Source organism: Aquarana catesbeiana, linkage group LG11 (assembly GCF_042186555.1).
Source record: "Aquarana catesbeiana isolate 2022-GZ linkage group LG11, ASM4218655v1, whole genome shotgun sequence".
NCBI lineage: Eukaryota > Metazoa > Chordata > Amphibia > Anura > Ranidae > Aquarana > Aquarana catesbeiana.
In genome coordinates, this window is record NC_133334.1 from 6,234,480 (window position 1) to 6,256,226 (window position 21,747).

Sequence of the window (21,747 nt, forward strand, 5' to 3'; positions counted from 1 at the left end):
GATTGTGTAGTGTGACTTTAATACCCCCAACAGGCCAAGTTTTGGGAATTTCCCTTACATAAAATACCAAGCCATTGACCTTGAGTTGAAACATCTCTGCGAGGTGAGGGGAATCCTGAAAACATGACCTGTTGGGGTGCTTGAAGACTGAGGTTGGGAACCCCTGAAATATGGAATTCCCCATCCACCTTCCTAGTTGTCCTGTGCTGGGACACAGAAATGGGACTTCTTAGTCCCGATTAGTAGATCAGCCTTCTCCATGGTATAACAGGACCGACACAATGTAACTTTCTACACAGAGAACCTTCCCATTTTCCGGGTCCCGTACATCTGGACTTACCTTGAAGAGAATGTAAAGGATGTAGAGCAGGATCCCGAATCCATAGATGGGAATAATCTGCCCCACCAGGCTTTGTCTTCCGCTGCTCCCCCCGCCCCCTCCGGTCTTGGACTTGGACACGGCCTCCGATAGGTGGGACCTTGGGAACAAAGTGCCGGGACTTCTGCCGTCCGCTGACTTGCCATGAGGGGCGGATGACGGGAACCGACCGGAACCTCCTGAAAAATAAGTTCACATGTCAAGAATGGCAGACGGGTCTCCAATCTCTAGGCCAAGGGTCTCCAAACTTTTTAAACTAAGGACCAGTTTACTGTGCTTCAGAGTTTAGGGGAGCCGGACTGTCGCCAGTGGGAGTAGAAAATCCCTCATTCTTGGAGGAATAGTGCCCCATGATTGGTGTCAGTGGAAGGAATAGTGCCCCATCATTGGTATCAGTGGGAGGAATAGTGTCCTATCATTGGCGTCAGTGGGAGGAATAGTGCCCCATCATTGGCGTCAGTGGGAGGAATAGTGCCCCATCATTGGTGTCAGTGGGAGGAATAGTGCCCCATCATTGGTGTCAGTGGGAGGAATAGTGTCCCATCATTGGCATCAATGGAAGGAATTGTGTCCCATCATTGGCGTCAGTGGGAGGAATAGTGCCCCATCATTGGCGTCGATGGGAGGAATAGTGCCCTATCATTGGTATCAGTGGGAGGAATAGTGCCCCATCATTTTGGCGTCAGTGGGAGGAATAGTGCCCCATCATTGGTGTCAGTGGGAGGAATAGTGTCCCATCATTGGCATCAATGGAAGGAATTGTGTCCCATCATTGGCGTCAGTGGGAGGAATAGTGCCCCATCATTGGCGTCGATGGGAGGAATAGTGCCCTATCATTGGTATCAGTGGGAGGAATAGTGCCCCATCATTGGTGTCAGTGGGAGGAATAGTGTCCCATCATTGGCATCAGTGGAAGGAATTGTGTCCCATCATTGGCGTCAGTGGGAGGAATAGTGCCCCATCATTGGCGTCGATGGGAGGAATAGTGCCCTATCATTGGTATCAGTGGGAGGAATAGTGCCCCATCATTGGCGTCAGTGGGAGGAATAGTGCCCCATCATTGGCGTCGGTGGCAGGAATAGTGCCCCATCATTGGCGTCGGTGGGAGGAATAGTGCCCCATCATTGGTGTCTGCGGGAGGAATAGTGCCCCATCATTGGTGTCAGTGGGTGGAATAGTGCCCCATCATTGGTGTCAGTGGGTGGAATAGTGCCCCATCATTGGTGTCAGTGGGTGGAATAGTGCCCCATCATTGGTGTCAGTGGAGGAATAGTGCCCCATCACTAGTGTCAGTGGGAAGAATTGTGCCCCATCAAAAATGCCCAACAAACAAAATCCCAATTATTGAAATGGCCCCTGTTCACATTTGAGTGTCTGTTGCCTGAAGCTCAAAAAAGTACAAAGCTTCTTTTTCAGGCGTTTTTCTGCTTTTTACATTGGTGACCTTTTGACCTGTACAAAAACACGGTAAAAACGACTTTCCTCCTGAAAACGATACGCTCAGGTGTGAATGCAGCCATAATGAATGCATGAAAGAACACAGCCTTGGTTTTGAATTCAGCCTCCTCTTGGGCGGAGTTATGCAAATATCAGAATGCCCTGATGGCTGGGTGCCAGCCTGGAGGAGTGGGCGTTCCTAGGCAGATTGTATTTGTATGAAGACCACCCTGGGTATCGCTGAGCCTCAATGATTGACAAAACTGACCAGGAACAGTCAAGCTGGATAGGAAAGAGGTAGATGATGCTGGACACCCTCCAGCCAGGAAATGAGGGCGGGCCTCTATCTGACTTGCTGCAGCTTCTAATGCACATTGTGGGAAGCTCACAGTGTTCAGTGAAATCTGAAGAAGGAATTTCATTCCAGGAGAGGAGCCGGTACAACCTGTGCAAGACTGAAGGGAGGATATAAAATGATACATTTCTTGATAGGCCGAGTCGTAAGAGCAACCCTTGCGACCCCTGTAGCTACGCCCCTGGATATATGAAAGGATACAAAGTGATATTTTTTGTGTCTTTTATATCTGCCGGTATAACTGTGCAAGACTTGGGAGGCCGGATTAAAACGCCCCCCCCTCCCCCCGACTTGTCCTTGAGTGAGCTTTGAAAATCTCACCCCCCCAAACTTAATTCCAACTTTTGAGTCGTGCCAAAGCCGGAACACTTATTTTCTTCAATTTTTAAAGTTCTGGACGTCGCTGAAGGACCCCGAGGTTGAAGGGAACCATTTGCTGGACGTTTAACAAACATTCCGAGATTGAATTGTATTCGAGGTTGACAAAAGGCGAGACTATCACCGACCTGTCATCCATGATGGATTGCGGCGCGCTATGCTTAGGAAATAGAGTGTGGAACAATGCGTCGGAATGCGCTGTAATCTTTAATTAAACGTCAATTCCTATGATGGGCAACGCCAGTGGAGGGGCCAGGTCACCGCCGCCTGATTGGGGAATGTCGCGGGATGTTGGAAGGGACCGGAGCAATCAATATTAATTCCTGTACTGACAGACAATCTACATCAAGGCCGGCTGGACTTTCCGGGGTGAACACTTCATCATCCCGGGAAAAACACGTTCAACGAAGGTTCCTGCAACCCAACATTATGCAAAAGACGCCATATCACCTCCATCCAACGTTACATTGTTCCTTTCTAAATTGGAGCAAGAATACAAATATATACAATTACAGATAATGATAGCTCAGGATTTTTAATGGATATTCCACTGAATAGAGCTGGGGGGGGGGGGGCGAAAAAATACTCCTTCACTGGGGACAAAACCAATAATGGAGGGCGACTGGCAGCAGACGACTAGAAACTCCTCCCACTGGTGTTTCCCTGCAGGTGGGCTGGGGAAGAGTTGGGTCACATGACAGCTGTATATCGATTATACATTATATAGTGTGCGCAGGGGTTGTGCTAGGTGTGCCTGGGCATACCCTAATCACTATGTGTGGTGCCGATTCCCCCTACTGCCTGCCCCCCCCCCCCCTTGTTGGCCCCCCGCTGTGCTGCTGGCTTCCCTCCTCTCCTCTCCAGAGGATGTTTCAAGATGGGGAGCGGGGTAATTTACCGGCCCCTTTCTTTTATAAATGAACACAGTGAACACACTCGCTCACTGTGTCCATTCGTAACTGAGGCATAGTAAACGGTGTTTACTATGCTTCAGTTTGTAAATAAATAGGAAGGATGTTTCAGAATGGAGAGCTGGTGAAAGGGCTAGTAAATATGTAATTTACCGGCCCCTTCCTTTTGTAAATGAACACAGTGAACACACTCGCTCACTGTGTCCATTTATAGCTGAGGCATAGTGAACTGTGTTTACTATGCTTCAGTTTGTAAATTAATAGGAAGGATTTTCAGAATGGAGAGCGGGGGAAAGAGCTAGTTACATAGTTACATAGTAGGTGAGTTTGAAAAAAGACACAAGTCCATCAAGTCCAACCTATATTTACCTAGTAAATATGTAATTTACCGGCCCCTTCCTTTTATAAATGAACACAGTGAACACACTCACTCACTGTGTCCATTCATAACTGAAGCATAGTAAACTGTGTTTACTATGCTTCAGTTTGTAAATGAACAGGAAGCTGCTCAGCACAGAGCACCTCCCAATCATTCACTGTCCAGTGCAGCTGAGGCTGCAGAGAAAGGAGTGTGTGTTTGAGCTTCGGGGTGCACACCCTAATGCAGTAGGCTGTGCACCCCTATGGGTACTTAATAATCATCAGCCAACTACCCTATAGCAGTTTTACTGCTACAGGGTAGCTGCTCTGTGCAGAATCATGTATATAAACATGATTCTGCACTTCCAGGTGGGGGGGCGCGCACGCATGCCGCTGACGAGACGCTTCTACTGTGATTAGTCACGGAGGCCAATGGATGACCGCCGGCACTCGCTGATCGGCGAGGAGAGACCCAGGACAAAGCTCTGCATATGTAAACACTTCCTGTCCCATTGCCAAACAGGAAGTGAGAGGAAATATCTGAAAATTAAATGAATTCTATGAGGACCCCCAGATCGCCAGAACTAGTGTCCCCATTGGTAGATTTCCCATCTATTACTTATCTGGAAACAACCCAAAATTCTGTTACTTTCACTTTCAATGATAAAGGTAAACAGGATAAATAGAATGGGTGAATCTCTCTAATGGGGGAACAGACAGCAATAAACACTGACAGGGGTTCTAATCCATCATCTCTCTATCCCAAAAAAAGTTTTGCCTTTAGTTATACTTTAAGGGGTTAGGTTAAAGTTTGATTAGAAGAATTGAGGGTTATGTGTTTGTTTGAAAGCTAAGGAATATTAGGTTGAGGTTAGGTGTTAGGATGAAAGGTAAGGAGTTAGGTTGAGGATTAGGAATTATGTTGAGGGTTAGGGGTTAGTTTGAGGTTAGGCGTTTGGTTGAAGGTTAGGAGTTATGTTGAAGGTTAAGGAGTTAGGTTGAGGATTAGGAATTATGTTGAGGGTTAGGGGTTAGTTTGAGGTTAGGCTTTGGGTTGAAGGTTAGGAGTTATGTTGAAGGTTAAGGAATTTGGCTGAAATTAAGAGTCATGTTGAAGTTTAGGGATTAGGTTGAAGGTTAAGTAGTTAGGCTGAAGCTGGCCACATACCAGTAGAATTTAATTCATGGAAATTCTCATTCTAAAGCGCTTAAAGTTTTGTCCTGACCTATTTGAATGAAACCCCAGAGGTATCTGCAATATGTACAATTTTTTCCCAGATGAAAACCATGGTTGGCATTTCATCCATTCTCCTCCTTTGAATTTTGATTGGTTTGGCTTCTCTAACCTTTAGAAACCTGAACGACTATTACACATTTTAAAATTTTCAAACAAAATTCCCCAGGTGTATGGCCAGCTTAAGACTAAGACTTTCCCAAGAATTTTCGTTTTAAAATTTTACCAATCTTTGATCAACTTTAGGTGTTAGGTTGAAGGTTGGGTGTTGGGTTAAAGTTTAGGTGTTGGGTTGAAGGTTAGGTGTTAGGTTGAAGGTTAGGTGTTGGGTTGAAGTTTAGGTGTTAGGTTGAATGTTAGGTGTTGGGTTGAGGTTTACTGTAGGTGTTGGGTTGAAGTTTAGGTGTTGGGTTAAGGCTGGGTTCACACTGATGCCGGCTGTGGCTCACAGCAGGGGTCCGGTGCATCCCTGTTCTCTGTTTCAGGGACGCATCGGGGCAGAATATTTGCCTAAATTCAGCCCTGAAACTTAGCCAAAGATGCACAGGACTCCAGTGCAAGCCGCTCCGCAGCAACCACGAAGATGTGTGAACCGGCTCCATAGGGAGCTGGTCACAATCTCCTTGTCAGGTCACCTGAGTCCAGTTGACAAATGCTGACTGCTGCGGATGGAACTCTGGGTGGTTCAGGAAGGCAGGTCCACTGGAGCACCAACACAGAGCCCACTGGGAGCTAGAGCATAGATTCCCCAGGGCGTGGAGTCTAAGAGCCACCAGGTGTTCACCAGAGCCTCTAGTGGTGAGGATGGACTGTGCTGCAACTGACTCCAGGTCGCAGCCCCCAGGGTCTCCCAGCTCATGCTCACGGTAGGCTACAGGAGGATAGAGAGGAAGCAGCAGCCCAGGACAACAAGGAATAGTAAGGAGATAAGTCAAAGGTCAGGACGACTAGCAGACAAGGATAGACAGAGAACACGCCAAAGGTCAGGGTCACAAGCAGGCAGGGATAGTCAAGGACAAGCCAAGATTGGTAACAGAGACAGATGTAGAACATTCGGCAAACAGGAAACCAAACACACAATATTGCTCGACAAGGCAGGCTTGGAGAACATGTTGTTACATAGTGATTCCTGTTGAGGCTAGGGTGGAGCCACACTCAGGGAAGATTACTTAATCATGCAGGTGTGAGAGTGCAAGCCCTAAGGCTGATACACAGAATAGGTAAGAGGCAGACAGGGCATGAAAGTATTACTGCAGAGTCATGACACTCCTGTCATGCGAACTGGATGCGGACAAGGTTGAAGGTTAGGTGTTGGGTTGAAGTTTAGGTGTTGGGTTAAAGTTTAGGTGTTGGGTTAAAGGTTTGGTGTTGGGTTAAAGGTTTGGTGTTGGGTTAAAGGTTAGGTGTTGGGTTAAAGTTTAGGTGTTGGGTTAAAGTTTAGGTGTTGGGTTAAAGGTTTGGTGTTGGGTTAAAGGTTGGGTGTTGGTTAAAGGTTTGGTGTTGGGTTAAAGGTTGGGTGTTGGGTTAAAGGTTAGGTGTTGGGTTGAAGGTTAGGTGTTGGGCTGAAGGTTAGGTGTTGGGTTGCAGGTTAGGTGTTGGGTTGCAGGTTAGGTGTTGGGTTGCAGGTTAGGTGTTGGGTTGAAGTTTAGGTGTTGGGTTGAAGGTTAGGATTTTGTTTGAAGTTTAGGTGTTGGGTTGAAGGTTAGGTGTTGGGTTAAAGGTTAGGTGTTGGGTTGAAGGTTAGGTGTTGGGCTGAAGGTTAGGTGTTGGGTTGCAGGTTAGGTGTTGGGTTGCAGGTTAGGTGTTGGGTTGCAGGTTAGGTGTTGGGTTGCAGGTTAGGTGTTGGGTTGCAGGTTAGGTGTTGGGTTGAAGTTTAGGTGTTGGGTTGAAGGTTAGGATTTTGTTTGAAGTTTAGGTGTTGGGTTGAAGGTTAGGTGTTGGGTTGAAGGTTAGGTGTTGGGTTGAAGGTTAGGTGTTGGGTTGAAGGTTAGGTGTCGGGTTGAAGGTTAGGTGTTGGGTTGAAGTTTAGGTGTTAGGTTGAATGTTAGGTGTTGGGTTGAGGTTTACTGTAGGTGTTGGGTTGAAGTTTAGGTGTTGGGTTAAGGCTGGGTTCACACTGATGCCGCCTGTGGCTCACAACAGGGGTCCGGTGCATCCCTGTTCTCTGTTTCAGGGACGCATCGGGGCAGAATATTTGCCTAAATTCAGCCCTGAAACTTAGCCAAAGATGCACAGGACTCCAGTGCAAGCCGCTCCGCAGCAACCACGAAGATGTGTGAACCGGCTCCATAGGGAGCTGGTCACAATCTCCTTGTCAGGTCACCTGAGTCCAGTTGACAAATGCTGACTGCTGCGGATGGAACTCTGGGTGGTTCAGGAAGGCAGGTCCACTGGAGCACCAACACAGAGCCCATAAATGGGAGCTAGAGCATAAGATTGCCCAAAGCGTGGAGTCTAAGAGCCACCAGGTGTTCACCAGAGCCTCTAGTGGTGAGGATGGACTGTGCTGCAACTGACTCCAGGTCGCAGCCCCCAGGGTCTCCCAGCTCATTCTCACGGTAGGCTACAGGAGGATAGAGAGGAAGCAGCAGCCCAGGACAACAAGGGATAGTAAGGAGATAAGCCAAAGGTCAGGGCGACTAGCAGACAAGGATAGACAGAGAACACGCCAAAGGTCAGGGTCACAAGCAGGCAGGGATAGTCAAGGACAAGCCAAGATTGGTAACTGAGACAGATGTAGAACATTTGGCAAACAGGAAACCAAACACACAATATTGCTCGGCAAGGCAGGCTTGGAGAACATGTTGTTACATAGTGGTTCCTGTTGAGGCTAGAGTGGAGCCACACTCAGGGAAGATTACTTAATCATGCAGGTGTGAGAGTGCAAGCCCTAAGGCTGATACACAGAACAGGTAAGAGGCAGACAGGGCATGAAAGTATTACTGCAGAGTCATGACACTCCTGTCATGCGAATGGATGCGGAGAAGGTTGAAGGTTAGGTGTGGGGTTAAAGTTTAGGTGTTGGGTTAAAGTTTAGGTGTTGGGTTAAAGTTTAGGTGTTGGGTTAAAGTTTAGGTGTTGGGCTGAAGGTTAGGTGTTGGGCTGAAGGTTAGGTGTTGGGCTGAAGGTTAGGCATTGGGTTGAAGGTTAGGTTAGGCATTGGGTTGAAGGTTAGGTGTTGGGTTAAAGGTTAGGTGTTGGGTTGCAGGTTAGGTGTTGGGTTGAAGTTTAGGTGTTGGGTTGAAGTTTAGGAATTGGGTTGAAGGTTAGGTGTTGGGTTGAAGATTAGGTGTTGGGTTGAAGGTTAGGAATTGGGTTGAAGGTTAGGTGTTGGGTTGCAGGTTAGGTGTTGGGTTGAAGGTTAGGTGTTGGGTTGAAGTTTAGGAATTGGGTTGAAGGTTAGGTGTTGGGTTGAAGGTTAGGTGTTGGGTTAGGTGTTGGGCTGAAGGTTAGGTGTTGGGTTAAAGGTTAGGTGTTGGGGTTGCAGGTTAGGTGTTGGGTTGAAGTTTAGGTGTTGGGTTGAAGTTTAGGTGTTGGGTTGAAGTTTAGGAATTGGGTTGAAGGTTAGGGGTTGGGTTGAAGGTTAGGTGTTGGGCTGAAGGTTAGGTGTTGGGCTGAAGGTTAGGTGTTGGCAGGGGCGGACTGACCATCGGGCAGTTCGGACGCTGACCGAGGGCCCGTGGCCAGTAGGGGGCCCCATGGCAGCTTTCACTTCGGGGCCCGACCTACCCGTCAGCTAGCTGTGACTGACGGGCAGATCGGGTCCCTGCTCACTGCTAAGAGACTTTAGTGTATACAGACCTCTCGTGATGCGCTCCTCCTCCCCCCCGCCGGCCCCTCCTTCCCTCCTGTCCATCCCAGGTGCTTGTATCTGTCATCACCTCGGACGGACAGAAAAGAGGAGGGGCCGGCGAGGAGGAGGAGGACCGCATCACGAGAGGTCTGTATACAGCCGCTTCCCGCGCTACTCTGCATCTAGGAAGGAAAGTGCAGCAGCTTGTACCACATGCTGCTATTAAAAAGTTGCTGCACAGCTTCCCACCCACAGTGTCCCCCTGTGCCCCCCACCTCCCCACAGTGTCCCCCTGAGCCCCCCACCTCCCCACAGTGTCCCCCTGTGCCCCCCACCACCTCCCCACAGTGTCCCCCTGTGCCCCCCACCTCCCCACAGTGTCCCCCTGAGCCCCCCACCTCCCCACAGTGTCCCCCTGAGCCCTCCACCTCCCCACAGTGTCCCCCTGAGCCCCCCACCTCCCCACAGTGTCCCCCTGTGCCCCACAGTTTCCCCCTGAGCCCTCCACCCCCCCCACAGTGTCCCCCTGTGCCCCACAGTTTCCCCCTGAGCCCTCCACCTCCCCACAGTGTCCCCCTGTGCCCCACAGTTTCCCCCTGAGCCCTCCACCTCCCCACAGTGTCCCCCTGTGCCCCCCACCTCCCCACAGTGTCCCCCTGAGCCCTCCACCTCCCCACAGTGTCCCCCTGAGCCCCCCACCTCCCCACAGTGTCCCCCTGTGCCCCCCCCACCTCCCCACAGTGTCCCCCTGAGCCCCCCACCTCCCCACAGTGTCCCCCTGTGCCCCACAGTTTCCCCCTGAGCCCTCCACCCCCCACAGTGTCCCCCCTGTGCCCCAACAGTTTCCCCCTGAGCCCTCCACCTCCCCACAGTGTCCCCCTGTGCCCCACAGTTTCCCCCTGAGCCCTCCACCTCCCCACAGTGTCCCCCTGTGCCCCCCACCTCCCCACAGTGTCCCCCTGAGCCCCCCACCTCCCCACAGTTTCCCCCTGAGCCCCTCCACCTCCCCACAGTGTCCCCCTGAGCCCTCCACCCCCCCACAGTGTCCCCCTGTGCCCCCCACCTCCCCACAGTGTCCCCCTGAGCCCCCCACCTCCCCACAGTTCCCCCTGAGCCCTCCACCTCCCCACAGTGTCCCCCTGTGCCCCCCACCTCCCCACAGTGTCCCCCTGTGCCCCCACCTCCCCACAGTGTCCCCCTGAGCCCACCACCCCCCCACAGTGTCCCCCTGTGCCCCCCACAGTGTCCCCCTGAGCCCCCCACCTCCCCACAGTTTCCCCCTGAGCCCTCCACCTCCCCACAGTGTCCCCCTGTGCCCCCCACCTCCCCACAGTGTCCCCCTGAGCCCTCCACCTCCCCACAGTGTCCCCCTGAGCCCTCCACCTCCCCACAGTTTCCCCCTGTGCCCCCCACCTCCCCACAGTGTCCCCCTGTGCCCCCCCACCTCCCCACAGTGTCCCCCTGAGCCCTAAACCTCCCCACAGTGTCCCCCTGAGCCCTCCACCTCCCCACAGTGTCCCCCTGAGCCCTCCAACTCCCCACAGTGTCCCCCTGTGCCCCCCACCTCCCCACAGTGTCCCCCTGTGCCCCCCCACCTCCCCACAGTGTCCCCCTGAGCCCTCCACCTCCCCACAGTGTCCCCCTGAGCCCTCCACCTCCCCACAGTGTCCCCCTGAGCCCTCCAACTCCCCACAGTTTCCCCCTGAGCCCTCCACCCCCCCACAGTGTCCCCCTGAGCCCCCCCACCTCCCCACAGTTTCCCCTGAGCCCCCACCTCCCCACAGTGTCCCCCTGTGCCCCCCCTGTGCCCCCACCTCCCCACAGTTTCCCCCTGAGCCCTCCACCTCCCCACAGTGTCCCCCTGTGCCCCACAGTTTCCCCCTGAGCCCTCCACCTCCCCACAGTGTCCCCCTGTGCCCCCCACCTCCCCACAGTGTCCCCCTGAGCCCCCCACCTCCCCACAGTTTCCCCCTGAGCCCTCCACCTCCCCACAGTGTCCCCTGAGCCCCCCACCTCCCCACAGTGTCCCCCTGAGCCCTCCACCTCCCCACAGTGTCCCCCTGAGCCCCCCACCTCCCCACAGTGTCCCCCTGTGCCCCACAGTTTCCCCCTGAGCCCTCCACCCCCCACAGTGTCCCCCTGTGCCCCACAGTTTCCCCCTGAGCCCTCCACCTCCCCACAGTGTCCCCCTGTGCCCCACAGTTTCCCCCTGAGCCCTCCACCTCCCCACAGTGTCCCCCTGTGCCCCCCACCTCCCCACAGTGTCCCCCTGAGCCCCCCACCTCCCCACAGTTTCCCCTGAGCCCTCCACCTCCCCACAGTGTCCCCCTGTGCCCTCCACCCCCCCACAGTGTCCCCCTGTGCCCCCCACCTCCCCACAGTGTCCCCCTGAGCCCCCCACCTCCCCACAGTGTCCCCTGAGCCCTCCACCTCCCCACAGTGTCCCCCTGTGCCCCCCACCTCCCCACAGTGTCCCCCTGTGCCCCCCACCTCCCCACAGTGTCCCCCTGTGCCCCCCACCTCCCCACAGTGTCCCCCTGTGCCCCCCACCTCCCCACAGTGTCCCCTGTGCCCCCCACCTCCCCACAGTGTCCCCCCTGAGCCCACCACCCCCCCACAGTGTCCCCCTGTGCCCCCACCTCCCCACAGTGTCCCGGCCCCCACAGTTCCCCGAGCCCCCCACCTCCCCACAGTTTCCCCCTGAGCCCTCCACCTCCCCACAGTGTCCCCCTGTGCCCCCCACCTCCCCACAGTGTCCCCCTGAGCCCCCACCTCCCCACAGTTTCCCCCTGAGCCCTCCACCTCCCCACAGTGTCCCCCTGTGCCCCCCACCTCCCTACAGTGTCCCCTGAGCCCCTCCACCTCCCCACAGTGTCCCCCTGAGCCCTCCACCTCCCCACAGTTTCCCCCTGTGCCCCCCACCTCCCCACAGTGTCCCCCTGTGCCCCCCCACCTCCCCACAGTGTCCCCCTGAGCCCTCAACCTCCCCACAGTGTCCCCTGAGCCCCTCCACCTCCCCACAGTGTCCCCCTGAGCCCTCCACCTCCCCACAGTGTCCCCCTGAGCCCTCCACCTCCCCACAGTTTCCCCCTGAGCCCTCCACCCCCCCACAGTGTCCCCTGAGCCCCCACCTCCCCACAGTTTCCCCCTGAGCCCCCCACCTCCCCACAGTGTCCCCCTGTGCCCCCCCTGTGCCCCCACCTCCCCACAGTTTCCCCCTGAGCCCTCCACCTCCCCACAGTGTCCCCCTGTGCCCCACAGTTTCCCCCTGAGCCCTCCACCTCCCCACAGTGTCCCCCTGTGCCCCCCACCTCCCCACAGTGTCCCCCTGAGCCCCCCACCTCCCCACAGTTTCCCCCTGAGCCCTCCACCTCCCCACAGTGTCCCCCTGAGCCCTCCACCCCCCCACAGTGTCCCCCTGTGCCCCCCACCTCCCCACAGTGTCCCCCTGAGCCCCCCACCTCCCCACAGTTTCCCCCTGAGCCCTCCACCTCCCCACAGTGTCCCCCTGTGCCCCCACCTCCCCACAGTGTCCCCCTGTGCCCCCCACCTCCCCACAGTGTCCCCCTGAGCCCCCCACCTCCCCACAGTGTCCCCCTGAGCCCCCCACCTCCCCACAGTTTCCCCCTGAGCCCTCCACCTCCCCACAGTGTCCCCTGTGCCCCCCACCTCCCCACAGTTTCCCCTGAGCCCCCCACCTCCCCACAGTGTCCCCCTGTGCCCCCCACCTCCCCACAGTGTCCCCCTGAGCCCCCCACCTCCCCACAGTGTCCCCCTGTGCCCCCCACCTCCTCACAGTGTCCCCCTGAGCCCTCCACCCCCCACAGTGTCCCCCTGTGCCCCCCACCTCCCCACAGTGTCCCCCTGAGCCCCCCACCTCCCCACAGTTTCCCTCTGAGCCCTCCACCTCCCCACAGTGTCCCCCTGAGCCCCCCACCTCCCCACAGTGTCCCCCTGTGCCCCCCACCTCCCCACAGTGTCCCCCTGTGCCCCCCCACCTCCCCACAGTGTCCCCCTGTGCCCCCCCCACCTCCCCACAGTGTCCCCTGAGCCCTAAACCTCCCCACAGTGTCCCCCCTGAGCCCTCCACCTCCCCACAGTGTCCCCCTGAGCCCTCCACCTCCCCACAGTGTCCCCCTGAGCCCTCCACCCCCCCACAGTGTCCCCCTGAGCCCCCCACCTCCCCACAGTTTCCCCTGAGCCCCCACCTCCCCACAGTTTCCCCTGAGCCCCCCACCTCCCACAGTGTCCCCCTGTGCCCCCCACCTACCCACAGTGTCCCCCTGTGCCCCCCCTGTGCCCCCACCTCCCCACAGTTTCCCCCTGAGCCCTCCACCTCCCCACAGTGTCCCCCTGTGCCCCCCACCTCCCCACAGTTTCCCCCTGAGCCCTCCACCTCCCCACAGTGTCCCCCTGAGCCCTCCACCTCCCCACAGTGTCCCCCTGTGCCCCCCACCTCCCACAGTTTCCCCCTGAGCCCTCCACCTCCCCACAGTGTCCCCCTGTGCCCCCCACCTCCCCACAGTGTCCCCCTGTGCCCCCCACCGTGTCCCCCTGTGCCCCCACCTCCCCACAGTTTCCTCCTGAGCCCTCCACCTCCCCACAGTGTCCCCCTGTGCCCCCAACCTCCCCACAGTTTCCCCCTGAGCCCTCCACCTCCCCACAGTGTCCCCCTGTGCCCCCCACCTCCCCACAGTGTCCCCCTGTGCCCCCCACCGTGTCCCCCTGTGCCCCCACCTCCCCACAGTTTCCTCCTGAGCCCTCCACCTCCCACAGTGTCCCCCTGTGCCCCCAACCTCCCCACAGTTTCCCCCTGAGCCCTCCACCTCCCCACAGTGTCCCCCTGTGCCCCCACCTCCCCACAGTGTCCCCTGAGCCCTCCACCTCCCCACAGTGTCCCCCTGTGCCCCCCACCTCCCCACAGTTTCCCCCTGAGCCCTCCACCTCCCCACAGTGTCCCCCTGAGCCCTCCACCTCCCCACAGTGTCCCCCTGAGCCCTCCACCTCCCCACAGTTTCCCCCTGAGCCCTCCACCTCCCCACAGTGTCCCCCTGTGCCCCCCACCTCCACACAGTGTCCCCCACCTCCCCACAGTGACCCCCTGTGCCCCCCACCTCCCCACAGTGTCCCCCTGTGCCCTCCACCTCCCCACAGTGTCCCCCTGTGCCCTTCACCCACCCCCCACGGTGACCCCCTGTGCCCTTCACCCCCCACAGTGTCCCCCTGTGTCTTCTATCCCCCCCCATGGTGTCCCCCTGTGCCCTCAACCCACCTACAGTGTCCCCCTGTGCCACCCACCCATCTACAGTGTCCCCCTGTGCCACCCACACCCCCACGGTGTCTTCCTGTGTCCTCCACCCCCACTGTGTCGCCTTCGCCCCTGATGGCTACCCTGGGAGACACTGTGTTAAGTCTGGAGGATCCCAGTGCTCTACTGTGTGTCCTGTGTTTTGGTTTGTGCCCTGCTATTTGCCCTACTGCGTGCCCCATGGCCTGTGATGTGCCCTGCTGTGTACCCCCTTATGTGCCCTACTCTGTGCCCCTTGCCCTGTGATGTGCCTTGTGATGTGCCCTGCTGTGTACAGCCTGTTGTGCTCTACTGTGTGCCCCATGCCCTGGGATGTGTGCCCTGATGTGTACCGCCTGTGTCCTGTTCCCAAGGATGTGCCCTACTGTGTGCCCTGCTGTGTGCCCTACTATTTGCCACATGCCCTGTGATGTGCGGCCCGCTCCCTGCTGTGTATCTCCTGATGTGCTCTGTGATGTTCCCTGCTGTGTACCCACTGATGTGCCCTGTACCCCCTGTGATGCACCATGCTGTGCTCAATAATGTGCCCTGATGTGTACAGCATAATAAACCCTGCTGGGTGCCCCATTATGTGTCCTGTGATGTGCCCTACTGTGTGCCCCATGCCCTATGCCCCATGATGTGCCCTGTGCTCTGCTGTGTGCCATGTGATGTGCCTTACTGTGTGCCCCATGATTTATGTAAGTGGGGCTTTGTGTAGGTGTGGCTTGCATGTGGGCGGAGACACAGGGGGCCCCATGACCTTCTACTGCCCGGGGGCCCCATGAGTTGTCAGTCCGCCCCTGGGTGTTGGGCTGAAGGTTAGGTGTTGGGTTGGGGATTACATCTTTAGGTAGAGCTGTAGTCATGAAAAGAAAACTTTTAAAGGTAGTTTTAGCATCAAACCCTAAAAGACCTGATTTGACCGGTGAATATAAAGTGGCCAGTAGTTTGTTATGTCTGTCCCTGTTCTCAAGGACAAGTATGTCAGCCCTGGAGCTGGGATCAGGATGACTGCTCTCCCTAAGCCCCTTAATTTCTGACAGGTTCTCTTTATTGTCTACAAACCCTCCCAGTATTGGAGATAGACCTTATAAGTCTGTCTTATACTATTTGTAATGAAATATTGATCGTCTGATCGGCATTGTTTTCTGTACATTATAATGGCCCATTTGTTATTTTCATAAATTCTTCATTGGAAGGGGTCAGAGGGGCCATAAAATGACTTTATAGCACAATATAAACATCATCCCGATTCCCAAAACAGCATAAATGTCCGGCGATAATATTTCACAGAATGTAAAACCGGGAAAGTCATAGAAGATGATACAAAAATTATACTTTCTTTTTTTACACTGCGGAATAAATACAAAGTGATACATTCATCCACACAATATAAATACAAAGTAACCAATAAAATGCCCTGAAAATATCAATCATCAGATACATTACACCACTGAGCCGCCCCTAATAAAAAGATAATATAACAAAACAAAACCAGCTTTTGTTGCAATATTTATCTTCAGTCCAGAGATTTCCCCTGCAGTACCTTTTTCTGCCACTAGATGTCCTCAGTCTGATGGCCAGTATCATTCAATCCACTTCCTCTGAGCCCAGGTTGACCCAGCCCCTTCCCCAGTCTGTAGACTGTAACTAGACAGTGAAAGGAGAAGCAGCACAGCGCTATGCTCATGTCTGTCACTCAGCTCTCTCCTCTTATTAGCATGCTTCTTCCTCTCACGCTCCAGCCCTGCTGTACAGAGAATATGAGAGGCTGATACCAGATCGCATTCCTGGGACTTACACTGCTTGTATATAATGAGGTATTAATGAATACAGAGCTGCAATCATTTGTGTTATTCATATCAGAGTTCAGCGACTGCTGTAAATGTTCCGATAACCCGGAATGAGCCAATCGGCTTTTGCCGGAACTTTTGCTTGTTCGGTCCTCTGTTCAGCTGGAGCCAATCACCATATATAGAGGTGATATTTCTACTGATGACATCATCGCTATCTTGGCTTATATGGCCAGGAAGCCCCGGCTACCTGAGCAAAGGGGACGGGGATAGTGGTGACATCACTGTCCTAATATGGCCACATTTGGTTGATGATGTCACTACTATCCCCGCCCCATTCCCTTTTATAGTTGATGCGGCACCATCGGGGGTAAGTGGTGTGCGCTGGGTCTGTTGGGTTTTTAATTTCGGTGAGTCGGTGGGGGGGCGGGGCACTGTGACTGACAATGGATTTATGAGGGGGGGGACCCTTTTTTGGAGGATTTCTATTGTCACTTGTCAGGTGTTTGGATGTCTATTTGTAGGTTACTTTTTTTTGTGAATGAGTTGGGGAGCTATGTACCCCATACTTATTTACTTAGAGGAGTGGTATCTGGGGGCCCTCTTATTTTAAAAGGGGGCTTCCGGATTTCAATAAGCCAGCTGCAGACCCCCACAACCACCGGGCCAGGGTTGTCGGAAGAGGCCCTTTTCCTCATCAACATGGGAACAAAATTATTTGATAGGGAAGTCCCCCTGGTAAGGCACCCCCCATCCTCATGCTGAAGGCATGTGAACTAGTATGGCTCAGGGGAAGAGGGGTGCCAACCTCATCCCCCCCCCATTTATGACCTGGTGTGATTTTTTTTTTTTTGGGGGGAGGGGGGGCTCTGCACATTTTTTGCAGTCTTGGTGTAGCATGTGCTACCACAAAAAGTAACATTTAGCCCCAATTCACATAGCGAATCGCTGTGCATTCCTGTTCAATTCACATTGCGATTCATTGGGGTGCGATTTAAGATCATTCATTTTGAATAGGCTCAAATTGCACTACTTTTGGAAATGCGCTGCAACCATGCCGATGGCAGACACACTGCGTTTGCGGGTGTCATCAGGGGAGGGACAAGGAGTGGGGGCAGGAGGGGCGGCTGCCCCGGGTGCAATGGTTTACCGTAGGAATGGGGGGGGTGCCTTCCTTCTGGCTGGGCAGTTTGGTGTCTTTGCCCCGGGCACTGGATGACCAGCACTGGGTGTCATTAACTTAACATTGACACCCCCTGCAGATCGCAACCGCAGTGCGTTTTAAGTGGGAAACAGGCGCGGATTGCGAGTTTTTGTGTGAACCGAATGTTACAAAGAAAAAAAAAAAGATACAGTTTAAATGATCAGCAAATAACATTTCACCGCCTTCCATCTATATAATCTTCAGCTCCAGAAGATTTTACCCCTTCATGACCCAGGCCATTTTTTTGCTATTCAGCACTGCGCTACTTTAAAGTGATACTAAAGTCTCAGTTTTTTTTTTTCTTTAACAATAACAAACATGTTATACTTACCTGCTCCATGCAGTGGTATAGCACAGAGCAGCCCGGATCTTCTCGGCCCCTCTTTGGCGCTCCTGGGCCCTCCCTCCTGTCAAGTGCCCCCCATAGCAAACAGCTTGTTGTGGGGCACCCGAGCCGCTGCTCTTTCTGTCCATTCAGACACAGAGATGTGGTCCATCCTCTCTCTCTCCTCATTGGCTCACTGACTTTGATTGACAGCAGTGGGAGCCAATGGCGCCACGCTGCTGTCTCGGCCAATGAGGAGGGAGACTCTTCATTGGGAACCGTGATGTAGGTGGCGACATACAGGTATGTTGCTTTGCCTAAAGCGGCCGCTCGTTTGCAATACGTTGTGGGTGGGCGGTTGCTAAGCAATTATTTAAAAAAAAGCATAGACTCCTCTAAAGGTCCCCCAAAATACAGGCAGACTGCTATGGAGGTCCTCAGGGGAGTCTGTGACCCTTTTTTTTTTAATAGAAGCCAGAAGGGAAATCTCATTTGCAATTTAAACCATTTTCCTTTGCTTTAAACTAATCTCTGCTCCGGATATATATATATTTTTTTTTTTTTGCATTGGCACATGTCCTCCGGGGGGGAGGGGGGGGGCATTGTCCCCCCCCCCACCTATTTGCCCAGAAAATTAAAATTTTTGACAGATTTGGTTCCATTGATTTCAATGGGGCATCTGAACTTCTTCAAGGTTCCTGAACCCGGACAAACTGAACCCCCGGGATAACTCGGCCAGGGCCGGGACAAGGGGGTGGGCAGGAGGGACGGCTGCCCTGGGCACTGTGGTATCATGTGAGGTGGATGAGGCATTGTGAGGAGATTAGGGGGGGAGGGGATTTGTGCTGGGAGGGGGGAATTTGGGGGGGGGGGTGGCTGTAAGAATTGTTCTAGGAAGAGAAATTTGGGTGCCAGGAGTGGCGATTTAGGGGGATTTGTGCTGGGAGGGGGGATCTGTGCTAGATAAGGTGATATGGTGGGGGGATTTGTGCTACTAAGAAAAGTTGGGGAGTATTTGTGCTAGGAAGGGAACAATTTTTTTGGAGGGGGGGTAGATTTGTGCTGGGAGGGGGCATTGGGGGAGGGGGGGATTTGTGCTGGGCTGGGAGGGGGGATGTGTACTCAGAGGGGAAATTTGAGGGGTTGTGTTGGGAGGTTGGGGGGGGGCAAAGATTTGTGCTGGGATGGGGGATTTGTGCTAGATAAGATTATATGGTGGGGGGATTTGTGCTAGTAAGGATGGTTGGGGAGTATTTATGCTAGGAAGGGAAAAAATTTTTTGGGGGGAGGAGTATTTGTGCTAGGAGGGGGAATTGGGGGGGTGGAATTTGTGCTGGGCTGGTTGGGGGGATTCGGAGTGGGCAGAATGATGTGCACTCAGATGGGAAATTTGAGGGGTAGAAGATTTGTGTTGGGAGGGGGGGGAATGGGGGGGGATTTGTGCTGGGCTGGGGGGGGGATTTGGTGTGGGGGGAAGGATGTGTACTCAGAGGGGAAATTCGAGGGGTAGTAGATTTGTGCTAGAAGAGGTAAATTTCTTTTTTGGGGGGGTTTTGTTGGGAGGTTGGGGGGGGCAAAGATTTGTGCTGGGATGGGGGATTTGTGCTAGCAAGAAAGGTTTGGGAGTATTTGTGCTAGGAAGGGAATTTTTTTTTTTTGGGGGGGGGGGGTATTTGTGCTAGGAGGGGGAATTGGGGGGGGTAATTTGGGCTGGGAGGGGGGATTTGGAGTGGGGGGGGTGTGTACTCAGAGGGGAAATTTGAAGGGTAGAGGATTTGTGCTAGGAGAGGTAAAACATTTTTATTTGGGGGGGGTAAAGATTTGTGCTGGGAGGGGGGATTTCAGCAGGGGGGCAGATTTGTCCTGGAAGGAGGAGGAATTTATGCTTAGGGGGTAAGCATGCAGATTTGTGTTTAATTTTCTTTTTTGGGGGGGAGGGGGGTGATTTTTTTGCTGTGGGGGGGGTTGGGGGCAGTTTGGCATGTTCGCCCCCCCCCCCCCCCCCCCCCGGGCTCCTGGTGACCGGGTCCCGACACTGAGCTCGGCTCCTCATTACTGAGAATATCTGAAGGCTAATCAAGATCCAACCATCAGAAAAAGATTTCGATCGATCGCATTATTTCATGATGGAAGTGTAAAATGAGCGTCCATGTTCGCTCTGCGCCAATCTCTCCTCAATTTTTGGGTCTAAATACATTTTTTTTGTACTGATTCATATATAAAATGATATTATTTCTCAAATGCTGCACCAAATATATATCTTGTGACCTCGCCGCAAGCGCCTGGCAAAGAATCCCCCCAATGGACACACAGCTGCGGAAAAAGGACAGGAAACGTTGAGAGGGGCCCCTGGGATGCTGAGAGGGAGGGGCCCCTGAGATGCTGAGAGGGGCCCCCGAGACGCTGAGAGGGGCCCCTGAGACGCTGAAAGGGAGGGGCCCCTGAGACGCTGAGAGGGGCCCCTGAGACGCTTTGAGGGAGGGGCCCCTGAGACGCTTTGAGGGAGGGGCCCCTGAGATGCTGAGAGGGGCCCCTGCAACACTTAGAGGGAGGGGCCCCTGAGACGCTTTGAGGGAGGGGCCCCTGAGATGCTGAGAGGGGCCCCTGCAACACTTAGAGGGAGGGGCCCCTGCGACGCTGAGAGGGAGGGGCCCCTGAGATGCTGAGAGGGGCCCCTGAGACGCTGAGAGGGGCCCCTGAGACGCTGAGAGGGGCCCCTGAGACGCTTTGAGGGAGGGGCCCCTGAGACGCTGAGAGGGGCCCCTGTGATGCTGAGAGGGACCTCTGAGACGCTGAGAGGGGCCCCTGAGACACTGAGAGGGAGGGGCCCCTGAGACGCTGAGAGGGGCCCCTGTGATGCTGAGAGGGACCTCTGAGACGCTGAGAGGGGCCCCTGAGACACTGAGAGGGAGGGGCCCCTGAGACGCTGAGAGGGAGGGGCCCTGAGATGCTGAGAGGGGCCCCTGTGTTGCTGAGAGGGACCTCTGAGACGCTGAGAGGGGCCCCTGAGACGCTAAGAGGGGCCCTTGCAATGCTGAGAGGGAGGGGCCCCTGAGACGCTGAGAGGGAGGGGCCCCTGAGACGCTTAGAGGTGCCCCTGAGATGCTGAGAGGGGCCCCTGAGACGCTGAGAGGGGCCCCTGAGATGCTGAGAGGGACCTCTGAGACGCTGAGAGGGGCCCCGAGATGCTGAGAGGGAGGGGCCCCTGAGAAGCTGAGAGGGAGGGGCCCCTGAGACGCTGAGAGGGGCCCCTGCAATGCTTAGAGGGAGGGGCCCCTGAGACGCTGAGAGGGGCCCCTGAGACGCTGAGAGGGACCCCTGCAACGCCTAGGAGGGAGGGGCCCCTGAGACGCTGAGAGGGGCCCCTGAGACGCTGAGAGGGGCCCCTGAGATGCTGAGAGGGACCTCTGAGACGCTGAGAGGGGCCCCTGAGAAGCTGAGAGGGAGGGGCCCCTGAAACGCTGAGAGGGGCCCCTGCAATGCTTAGAGGGAGGGGCCCCTGAGACGCTGAGAGGGGCCCCTGAGACGCTGAGAGGGGCCCCTGCAACGCCTAGGAGGGAGGGGCCCCTGAGACGCTGAGAGGGGCCCCTAAGACGACACCGTAGACATAAACCCCCCTGACCCCCCTCCCTCTTACCCTCCTGCTGGGCGGTTTGCTTCCCTCGGCTCAGGAAGGTTTTGGGAAGCAGCAGAGACACGCAGAGCACCAACCCGGAGAACAAGGCCACCTTCTGGATGGTGGACAGAGCCATGGTGTCCTAGAGCTCAGCACCGATGGAAGCCATGCTCAGCATCCCCCAGCAGACTGACCAATCACAGAGCTCCTAGCATCTCCTGACCAGTGAAGGCCCAGCTCTGCCTATTGGTCCAGCAGCTCTCATCAGTGACAGATGCCATTGTCCCCAGCCCCGCCCCCCTCCAGGTGTCATGTGACCCTCCATCTGCTACAATGTGTCGCTGTTCTGTGCTCGGTGCTGAATATGTAACAATGTGGACAGTGATACCCAACGCAGAGCATGCTGGGAGTTGTAGTTCTCTGGTTTGCTTAGAAGCTGAACGCAGGCTGACAATTCGACGTTCAGGTATAAGTGGGGATCACGATAATCGAGTATTTTCCAAATTTATGATATTTGTGGGACAAATAGAAGAGAAAAAAAAATAATACATTCAAAAATAAATAAATATAAATAAATAAAAGATTAAAAATAAATAACAAAATGTAAATAAATAAAATGATAAAAATATATAAAAGAATGAAAAAAAAAGAAAAAATATGTTTCAGATTTGT

General features: G+C 54.7%; 1 protein-coding gene across 1 annotated transcript in view; it reads right to left on the reverse strand.

Moving 5' to 3' along the window:
- The window catches only part of RIC3 (RIC3 acetylcholine receptor chaperone), a 35,658-nt gene extending 14,322 nt beyond the window's left edge, over nucleotides 1–21,336 (reverse strand). The window contains exons 1-2 of the mRNA XM_073603971.1: nucleotides 21,097–21,336; nucleotides 341–558 (exon numbers count right to left, since the gene is read on the reverse strand). Coding sequence (XP_073460072.1) covers nucleotides 341–558; nucleotides 21,097–21,211 — 333 coding nt within the window. The 5' untranslated portion in view covers nucleotides 21,212–21,336. The remainder of the gene's footprint in view (nucleotides 1–340; nucleotides 559–21,096) is intronic.
- Nucleotides 21,337–21,747: the final 411 nt, after the last annotated feature.